Genomic DNA, 11,478 nt, shown 5'->3' on the forward strand with positions numbered 1-11,478 from the left:
TCATTTATGGGTCGACTTATACGGCATAAATTCGTTTTTTTCACCCTGTGGGTGATCATTCAATGAAGTAGAAGATGAAATTAATTTTATGTTCAAATGTACATTGTATTCGTTAGAAAACAAATGTTGGGCTTACTTAAGAAATACATTGATTGATGAGATGGAACACAATTACACAGTGATTTCTTAAGTGAAATTTATCCCTTTTATTTATGCCTTTAAATACGTTACATTGCATTACAGGGAATACTTCCATTTTCCCATAGTACTTTCTTGAATTTTCCACTGTTACATATCTTTATTGCGTTTATTCATATGTCAGATTGGTGTACAGTTCTTTGAAAATCCGTATAATTCTGTTCTGTGGCCAATCGGAAAACGCATGCGCAATAATTGTACCGAGATAACGCTCCTCGATAGCGGTATATTACTTGTACAGCAGTTGTTCTTGTAAACTTGTATTATTTTTTAACAGAGCCATTGAGTCCTATCAAATCAGACTCGATGAAGACCTCCGTTAACTTGTTCACCGGTGCAGAAATGCCCCTGCTTGGCTTTGGAACGTTTTCATGGACCGGTGAACCTGAGCGGGTCGCAAACGCCGTGAAACATGCGCTCGAGTGTGGCTATCGTCATATCGACTGTGCTTCGATGTATGGAAACGAGAAAGAAATCGGAGTGGCCGTAAAAGGCGTGAAGGTAAGCGTCAGTATTGGTAGTAAATGATTAGTTTTGTGAGCGTAGACCCAGTTATATGGAAAGTAGAGATACAACGATGGCAAAAATCGGGCTGGTTACTCCAACAGGCGCAGGGAATGTTCAGTGTACGGTGACGTAGGCAATTTTTTCTGCTTCTATCCCAGCGAACACTCATGCGACAGTGGTTATTTCTTGAAGAGGTCGCCATCACAGGTCAAAGTATCATGTAAAGGTCAGCCTGCGGCCTGTCAAAACGTGACCATTCGTAACCGTATTGCAAGCACAATAGTATGATTCTAGTAGCTACATGCAAGCTAAGCCGATGCCCCTGGCATGTACATTATCCAATTCAGTGGCAAGATTACGTTAGTTTCGTTCAGAATTTGCTCGAAGCCCTAGCTATCAAGATTGCATATCATCTATCGATCACTTTTCGTCAAAACTGAACAAGCAGGTCAAAAGTACAGTAATCTGCATGACTTTCTGTTGCTTAGTGACAATGTCCCGCCGCTGTAATGATTTTCGTTGACTTCTTTATCTTCTAATTTTATGGAATTTACTACATTATACAGGAAAAAAAGTTACCATAATTTATGACCAGGTAATTCCTGGGTCTGGCAATATGTACGCAGAGCAGTACGAAACAGCACATCGCTCATCTGCTCACAGGCGACCAAAGTGACATCGAAGAATAAAATGAAAGACCGAGGATGTATCACGGCGACAGACTCGTGATCAAACGATAGATGGTTCCCAGACACTTCGCACCAAAACCACTTCGCACCATACCATCTCGTCCCATACCATTTCGCACCAAAACCACTTCGCACCAAAACAACCTCGTACCAAAACCTCTTCGCCCCAAAAGTCACGTCGCCCAAAACCATTGCGACCCGAAAAAAACACGACTTAACTCCCCAATTTATCGGTAACCGTTAAAAGCTGAAAATAACCAACCACTGCCAGTGAAGTTTTAATCACCTTTCTACCATCCCAGGACTGAAATCTTGAAACTGTACACATTTCGAGAAAATGACATCGCATCGTGCAATACGTACCGCGCACGGCACCTGATATGTACCATTTAGTAGTTTGTGTGTTTCTTTTTTCTAATATATGGTATGGTTTCATGGAAGAATAAATGGTTCGTGGTAGCCAAGTTGCAGGTAAAAACAACGTAATGATACATCGTGACATCGATGTTTTAGGACGAGTTGACGGTAAGCGAAGTGGTTTTATTACGAGTGGTACTTGGGGCGAAGTGGCGTTGGACGAGGTAGTACTTGGGACGAGGTGGTTTTGGTGCGAAATGGTTTGGGACGAAGTTGTGTGGGGCGAACTGGTTTTGGTGCGAAGTGTCTGGACCCCCGATAGATGATGCCTTGAATAATCGGCATGGACATATCTCTCTGAGCGAGGCATTTTACGTATAATTTTCACTCGATAGAATGCTCCTCTTGGACAGATATTTGGACCCTCAAATGTTTCAACTACTTTACACGTCTAACACTTGTAGAGGGACTAGTTTTGAAGCTCTAAGAGTGAATAAAATTTACACTTTTAATTCTGTGAAAATCGAAGATTCAATTTGTCCCATTAAGTTAACATTAGGATTTTTGCAGGGCATGGACCGCAGGGATATTTTCATCACATCAAAGCTGTGGAATACAATGCACGCTGCTGAAGACGTGAGACCTGCTTGTGAAAAATCTATGCAGGACCTTGGCGTTGACTATCTCGATTTGTATCTCGTACACTGGCCATTCGGATTCAAGTAAGACAAGTACAAGTGTAATAAAATGGGCAAAATAAAGAGTTTTGGGAAATGTTTTTCCTCCTTTCAAATTAAAGAAGTGATAATCATAAGTTGCAATCCCCGTTTTGGAATCAAGATCTTTTACTTTTAGATTTATTTCAAGAGATTTGTCAGAAAATTAATGAGACGAACCTGCAAACCAAACTTTCTTAACAGACAAACAATTTGACAGTGCTATGAATAGTGAAAAGCCATGATTAGGGTACACAGGACGTCGTCGGACCATCTTCAAAATTATACGTTTAGGAAAAGCAAAGATGTTCTTTCGCCTTATCAGAGTAATCAACACTGAGAACCAGTTACATGTAAATTGACACAGTCCATTGGCGGGACGAGATAAAAATACCTTCATAAAAATATACATGGGCCTAAAATAGTATTTGCCAGGTTGTCGGTTACCCTACCCGCACAGTGCTGTGCGAGACCCGATGTATGTCACGTAATGTTGAGAAAACAAATTCTGGACTTTCGACTATTATCAGTGGTCTCTGCCATATGTATGTAAAAGGTGATGGTTCCGATGTTTCGATCGCTCATCAACCCTATTATCAAACGATTTTGCGAGTTGCTGACACGTCGCTCTTCTTATACAGGACCGTTTCGCATTTCGCAGCATTTCGCAAAATTCAGGTTGGACAGCTATAGGTAAACCCTACACACTGGCCAGAATCGGTCGAGTGCTAATTACCTCTGATTTTCCAACTTTCAGTCTTTTATTTTCCAAAATAGAAATCCTGGCGATGGTAACCTCTTTCCCAAGAATTCAGATGGTACCTTAATGTACAGTGATGTTTCGATCATGGAGACCTGGAGCGCCATGGAAAAGCTCGTTGACCAGGGACTGTGCAGGCACATTGGTGTTTCCAATTTTAACAGTAAACAACTCGCTGAAGTCTTGGATAAGGGAAGAATCAAACCAGCCGTACTTCAGGTTACTGGCCTTGACACACTGCATCTCAAATTGTCGGAAGCAGTTATTAAACCAGTAGCTTTTGGTCCGTCCCAATACTTACATTTGATTGGTCATAGACCCCTGGAAATTTTAATCAGACACGTATGAATTTTGATTTGATGTTTGAAATTTGCAGCGTCTTTCTATTCTTAATTTTGTTTTGACATGCTATGTGTTCAACTTGTCAACTCGCTCTACCAGCCATGCTTACGATGCTGTGTCCTGGCCTTGTACGGCAGCCTCCCACACATTTGGCGGGAGGCCGTACAACGCCGGGAACACACAGCATCCGATTCGACCGATCTTGACCAAAGTATCTTTCCCCACTCCGCACTAAATATTAATGTAAACGCTTCATTGTATGTTTCATGTTTCAGATTGAGTGCCACCCTTACTTCAACCAATCAAAGCTTATTAAATTCTGTCAGGAGAGAGGCATCGCTGTGACTGCCTTCAGTCCCCTCGCTTGTCCTGGAAGGTTAACACTCAAACCCGGCGAACCTGTCGTGATTGAAGATCCTGTACTGAAGGATATTGGGGGCAAGTACAACAAGACTGCGGCACAGGTCGCTCTGAGGTAAGAAAAGAGAGTTTGGCCATACCATGTTCGCGTTTCCTGCCACAGGAAGATTAGTTATTGTAGTCTACATGTATCCCTCCGAAATTATTTCTTTTGCAGAGAAAAGTTGTAATGCTAAATGAACATTTTGCAGCGTTTTTTCCTTTTCTGAGTGTGATGTGTAAGGTAGTACGCGTCTCGAAAGACTTAAACTTTAAAAATTTCCGAAAACTTTCCTTAAAAAAACGTGCAACCATACTCTCACCAAATAAAGAACAAAAATCAGGGGTCACCGTGCAAAGTTTGATACCAAAGGAAAAAAAATTACCCAACATTTACCGATAGATCAAATGCAAAATGGCCGCCATCCCCGTGTTAACTCTATGGGGAAAAATTAATTGTTCGCTTTTCACAAAACTTCAACGTTGAAACATTTCCTTACTTCACGAGCTTCAAAATAAACCCCCTCGAGCCGTAGACCAGGAAAGCATTGTATAAAATGGATAGTTGGAATATCATTCCCCGAGGCGCGTTTTGCCATAACTACCATCAACAAGATTGGAACTTATTTGGGATAATTGGATGGTGAAGTAAGGTCGTTTTAACCTGAAAATGTAAGCTCATCTGCTTTTCTTTTTAAGTTACACACTTGTTTTTATGAGTAATTTGAATTGCAACATTCAGCTATTTGGCACCAAACACTTTTGAGAGATTTGAAAAATATGAAGATCCAATTATCCCAAATTAGTTCCAATCGTGTTCATCGCGGTCGGTTGAAATATACTTGCTTCATGAGTTGTGCACAGGCCATGTATCAGATATTGCTCATTTCTTACCACTTCGCACAAATTTAGGCCTATGACTTTATTTTCAAGGTTCAATGTACAAAGGGACGTTATCGTTATACCGAAGAGTGCTACCCCGGCAAGAATTACTCACAATAAAGAGGTAATGTAACGCCCTTTTCATCGAGGTGAAAATATCTGTTCGGGACTATTTAGTGTTGTTTGCGTATAATTGAGTTGACACACTTTTGGTTATTAGAGTCCGACAGTTTTGTGACCCGAGCGGTCAAATGAGAACAAATCAGGATGCAGTAGAAGCCTAGAAGCCGTAGGTTCCAGTTACTGGCAGTAATATGTTGTGGGTATGACAAGTGAAGATATAATTACAACTTGTGAAAGAATGAATCTGAATCTGAAGTCAGTCCAAAGTATAAGTGGCAGGGTTCGAGTTCATAAAACCAGCCTGGTATTGTTAATCACAAAATTTGTCGGTGTTTATATCTCTTCAACGACGCCCATGTACCGATTTTACGCGAATAATACACCGTTTGCAAAGTTTTGGAACTGACAAGTTGCTCAAAAGGTATAAACCTGAAATGTCGTCTTAGAAAAATATACAGACACATGCAGTGCACTACTGAATATCAGTTTGCCGAATAATCTCTGCAGTATATCTTTAACCCTTTCGCCACCATGGTTTGACCTAATCTCATCGTTATCAATTGTGAGTGTGGACCTGTTTACAGGGAAATAGGGGTGAATAGGTTAATTTTCTGAATAGATAAATATAGGACAAGAGACTCACTTCGCTTGACCCCGGCATACAGGAAGGCTTTTGTCTTTTCAAGGAAATACTTGCGCTATAAGGACGTCGATAGCTTGTGATTCTACAACGGTGACGAAATTCTACCTTTTGGTTCCGTCCGAGATCGTGGGTTTCATTACACCCAAGCGTGTTTTATTTGACAATTTGAAAATTATGACAATTTGCCGAACAGCAGCAAGAACTTTCAGAGTTTTCAAAGCTCTCGCTTATGGAGCTGCAATCATCGCCATGACGCCGAGCAAAAGCACCGACTATGATATTATTTCGTATTAGTATAATGTTACGAAGTAACAGTCCGTTAATTTTGATTTTAAATGTGTATTCCAGCTGTTTGACTTTGCCTTATCGGAAGAAGACATGAGAGCCATTGAAGGACTACACAATCAGGACACAGGACGTATTTGTAAGCCCATAGTAACGGTAAGAATATTAAAATATATAAAAGATAGCCGTTCTATACTCTCCGCGTGAGTGACCAATATCGAATCTGTAGATTATGTATAGTATTATGCAATTTCATGGTCTTATAAATTCTTCAGAAAGTCGTTGACACCTGATATATTTTCTATGTGAAATACTTTGTTTTCTCAGTTAGACGTTCCGACTTGAAATAGCTTTAATACGTTTGCCATTGCAGGTTGGTGACAAGAAGATACTCTGGGGTGCTGGGCACCCCCTTTTCCCGTTTGATGAAGAGTTCTAAACGCCCTCAACGCGTTTGTGACATTGTCAGAAGGGAAGTTGCAGCTCATGATGATCATTATATACCAACTGTGTATCGGGCCGGCCTTGGAACATACTTTCATGGTATACGACAGTCGTTGCGTATTGTGAAGGGTGCTCTATTCCATTTATCATTGGCAAATTCGCATCGATAATGTTGCAGCTGCAATGGAACCGTATGCATAGTAATAAATAGTCTTTCAGGGTTTATTTGAAATGCTTTTTCGACTGTTTTAAGGTGACTTAACCAACACAGTTTTTTTCAAAGCAATATTGCTCATCAAAGATGACAAGGAACCCCCCCTCATACCATACATTTTCAAAAAGCGGAGAATCTAAAGTTTGATATGGTAGCAATAGTTTACTCGAAGGATGAAGGGGATTACATTTGGGGTAGGAAACCTGAATTTTGGTATTAATTATAAAAAATAATTTAAGTCAAAAACTCGATACTATTTTCTGAAATTTAATATGTCGCTTGAAGCAAGAGTATATGTAGAAAAACGACTACTTGATTTTGCATTACCAAGGGTTGAAAGACTGACACTCAAAAAAAAGTGATTAAAATCATGATGAGCAAATGCTTCTTATTCGAAATGTAAGAATCTTATCGCCAAACAAAATAGTTGTTTTGTCAAATAGCATTTAAAGAACATAATGTGAAAATGTCAGAAGATTTGACCCAGCCAGAGTGGAGTCAAGTTCTATGGAAATCTTGAAACCGAAAGAAAAGAGAAGCCAGGAAATCGGGTGATTTGCACACATTCGCATTAATCTACACTTCATTCACACCCAACTTACGACTGCTTGACAAGCTAAAAGATTAACCCAACCAATATTTTTATCTTGTTTTAACAAATTACTTAAAATTGAAAGGATCTTTGCAAAAATGTTATTTTGAGCAACGTGCTTTGTGTTACGTGCAACTCCACCTAAAACTTCTAAGAAGCTATTTCAGCGATTTATTATGTTTGAAGGAAGTTCAAGTCACAAATCAACGTTGGATTTTCATGCTTCGAAACATTATCATTTTGGTGAAGGGTTAGAGGTCAAACTTTTGGGGGAGTTAGAGGTCAAATGCAATGGGTTTCGTTTGCCAAGCGTATATGTCTTCATTATCCGCGATCCCTAACGTGCTGTTTTGCATTTGCCATTGTCAGCAATGTAACACAAATTTGCTACAATAGATATGTTTAAATATTTAAAAGCAATAAAAATGATTAAAATATTCGAATTTTATTTTATTGTACATTTCTCTGATGATGGGACAAACGCAATCAGTTTTAAAATTTGGATTTCAATCATGTCGACATTTACTAGTTGTGTAAGTGTGTAAAACCTGCAAAGTCATTCACGCAATAATCCTATACCCATTGTTAATGAGTATTAAATAAATAAATCTGGTTATTTAATAAAATACAATTTATATCTGGCTTTATGACACACATGTGAGGGGCTCGAAGGACGCATATTTAACTCCATTGGCGGCATTTTTAATGTATTTTCCAATATTTTAATTTTTTTTTGTAGAATGAAGTTTTTTCCTCTACTGCTCGAATCACATGTCAAGGTGCTCAGCGCTGTATTTGTCAACACACCCTGTACGTACTAATTTCCGATGTTATTCTCGACAACTTATAACGTTAAAGGCGCTATGTTCACAAGGCGAATACACCATATTACACCGTATGGCAAAAAGGAAAAGAAAATGTCTTGTCTGGAACAAATATAATCAACTTGAAATATTATCAAGAGGTAATCATTTTGTTTGTTCTGAAATCGTGACAAAATATCTACACAACGCTCACAACATATAACTAAATCTGTATAGTTTTCTTTTCTAAATCCTTACTGACCCATGATGGTGCAAATATTGAGAAGCTCTTATTACCGCCAGCTGACAGACAATAATCCAAAGGTTTGTTTGTAACGCATTAGGCCTACTGACATTTATCTCACAGCTGTCACCACCTTACCAAGTGAAAACGCTGTTGGAAGAATAATTTTGCTGGCGTTTTTAAATCTTCTTCTACGATTTTGAAATGCATTATTGCTATAAGTGAGATGACCGAATTTCTTCCATCGCAGTATTGATGTTTTTCCCAGCATCATTCCAGAATCATGTTGACATCGATGGTTTAAATGACGTCATCACGGAGCTCAACATACAAGTACATCGTTCAGCATTACTGTGTGAAATATGAGCTATTTATACATGTATTTGATTTACAATAGGTTTTATGGATTCACTGGTTGGTCAGGAAACGTTGGATATTTCTGACATCAAGACTGGAAATACGAATTAAAACTATGCCCATATATTAATTTGATCCTTCAGTTATTTCTCAAAACGACAGCGACTTTGTTTCTAAAAAATCCATCTTTCTGAATTGGATCGAGTATGGTCACTATTTGATTTATCTAAAAAGGCAGCGATCAAAAAAGGCAACGATATACGATTTTTTATGTTCACAAATGTTGCCATATTTTACAACGTTGATGGCTCTATTTACAGTTATCTATTCAAAATGGAAATCGTTTTGTAGTACCATGCTGTTGGTCTGTGACAATACATATCCTTTATAAGCAGCGGCTTCAAATCGAATGACACATACTTAGCCAGGTAACTCGTAAGCACTCCCCTAAAAAAATGGATTATTTTGTGTATCTTACACGAGCGGCAGTTTCATTCGCCATTAACCCCAAGACATAATGAATGTCCTTTACACGGTCAGCCTATTGTTTGCTTGGTTGAAGATTTTTGACTTCGAGAATAGATATTTAATTTTCGTTCCTTATTACCCTGTAATACAAAAGAGTTTTTCTGGCCAGAACCTAATAAAACAACGCGTTATCATTACAAAAACTTGGAGCATTAAATTCAAAACAGTCACTTTTGTCAAACACTTCATCCGTTTTTAATATTTAACATACGATCCTTTAGGGTACGCGGCTGGTCTATATTGCATGCATTTTCATCGGCTGCCGATTCACGCGGTTTGTTGTTCACTCGACGGTGGATTCACTGCCTGACTGCCTGATTCCGGTCGATTGTAGTTTGTGATTTGTTCGCCTTGGTTCAGCAGTTCAGGATGTGAATCTATTGTCGTGTACCCGACAGCTTGCATCATGTCGATGCACGGCACTATATACTGAATGATCTGCAGAGCGTCAAACGTCAGCTTGTATTTCCAACTTTCCACGTACGCTCCCGCCGTTTGGTCCCGCATAATGTCCAACAATCCATCGTCTCTCGGGATGTCCAGGAACTGATACAGTCTGGCGGGATAAATTGGGCGATTCGATTCCATATCCTCAAAGCGGACTATCTTGTACCGACTTTTGTATGTGTCCGACAATGAGTGCATGGAGACGATGTTATGCACCCACGTCCTGCAATACTCTGTGATTGCCGTCTGGGTCTTCAAATCCAGGTCTAACATGTCATATTTAGATTTTATACCGTGTTGAGCTTCGAGGAGAGAAACAGCCACCGACCTGGGATCTTGAATCAAGTGGATTACTTTAACCATGGGATCTTTCATCAATAAAACGACATATTTAATATCATGCATGTAGTTTGTCCTGACGCCCACATATGTAGCTGCTTTGCAGTCTTCCGAAATCGCACTTCTGTCAATCTCTTTACATCCGACGAAGTTCGACGTCGGGGAGTTATCTGCTTTCCAACAAAAGCGTTCGTTCACCAGCGAGCGCATCTGTATCTGTTTCTGTTCCACGCTTAGCTTCGCATAGCTGTCCGTAAAACATTCTAGATTGGGAGACTGGAAATCACAGCGCAGTATGTCGAAGAGCATGTCTGCCAGTCTGGTGGAAAACACACTTTCAGCGGGCGATAGCAACTCAAGACACTGACGTAGAGCTACACCCGGTTCGACAACATAAAATAGCTTCTCGTTTTGTCCGAATATGGTATCCAAGAAAGATGGGTGAAAATGCGACGAAGTCAGGATGAGAACTTTGGTTCGTCCATCGGTGATGTTACCTGCACCCAGCACGTGTTCCGATACATCGAGTTTTGGAGTTTCATCGGTGAAAGTCGCACCCATGCCCTCTTCCGCTATGACGTCACCCACCCGCAGGTTACCTTCTTGGGGTTGTGATGGTAATTGCACGACAGGGGCCATACCCTGAGGCTGATCCACCTGAATTTGATTATCATTCTCTAAAACACTTTGAATCGGCTGCTGATAAACTTCTGGCTCCCGCTCTCCTGACAAACTACCCATTCCCTGCGGAGACTGAAAATTCAAACCATCGATTTCTACACTCATGTTTTTCTCTGGTATTAATTCTGCTGTATAGTTTTGAGTTTCGATTAAAGGCGGTGGCAACCCAGTCTCATTCTGAACGCTTAATTCTGAAGGCACTTTCTCCTCATCAAGTGTTGTTAGGTTCTCCGTCGAAGAAGTCATATCTTGAGTTTCTGATATACTCTCGTCGGAGACGGTGATACTGTCTTCTGAGACAGCTCCGGACTCTGCTTCATTCACTGTTTCTCCATCCTCGGCCACAGATTCAGGATTGTGGTCGGTGAAACTGCTTTGACTCTGTATGCTCTCTGAGGAAGAACCCTCACTATCCGACACACTTTCGGATTCTTTCATGTTTAACCATTCTTCTAAATCCTTGTCAAAGACAGATGATGAACTTTCCGACGACTCCGATTCAGCCCCTTCTTCGACAACAGAGCTGAGAGTTGCAGACTCATCGTTCATACCAATCTCACTGTCACTGCCTTGTTCCTTGCTACTTGCCGCGGAAAGTTCAGACTCAGATTCACTTTTTTCATCAAAGTCGGATCCACTGTCCGCGGATTCTCTTTCTTCATCTGTTTCAGATTCACTTCCTTCATTGATCTCAGACTTGTTCCCCTCGTCTAAAACGGAGTCACTGACTTCAACAACTTCGGAGTCCTCGTCAGAGTTGCTGTCGACGTCGCTTGTAAGTGACTGTTCCTGGCCAATTTCGAAGTGTGGTTCGTCGACAACTTTGTCAGGGCGATTTTCAAAGAGCGCATTCTGCGGTACTTCATCTCGATTTTCAGTTTCTATGACAACATTTTCATCACTTTCAATTGGCTGTGCAACTACCTCC

At 40.3% G+C, this 11,478-nt stretch overlaps 1 protein-coding gene across 1 annotated transcript; it reads left to right on the forward strand.

Annotated features, from left to right (window-relative positions):
- Positions 1-408: 408 nt before the first annotated feature.
- Positions 409-8,720, forward strand: LOC139138333 (aldo-keto reductase family 1 member A1-like). The gene is made up of 7 exons (XM_070706663.1): positions 409-699; positions 2,322-2,473; positions 3,245-3,446; positions 3,845-4,044; positions 4,902-4,974; positions 5,965-6,057; positions 6,275-8,720. The coding sequence occupies exons 1-7, from the start codon at positions 505-507 to the stop codon at positions 6,338-6,340; spliced, it is 981 nt and encodes a 326-aa protein (XP_070562764.1). The 5' UTR covers positions 409-504; the 3' UTR covers positions 6,341-8,720.
- Positions 8,721-11,478: the final 2,758 nt, after the last annotated feature.

This window comes from Ptychodera flava, chromosome 8 (genome assembly GCF_041260155.1).
Source record: "Ptychodera flava strain L36383 chromosome 8, AS_Pfla_20210202, whole genome shotgun sequence".
NCBI classification, from domain to species: domain Eukaryota; kingdom Metazoa; phylum Hemichordata; class Enteropneusta; family Ptychoderidae; genus Ptychodera; species Ptychodera flava.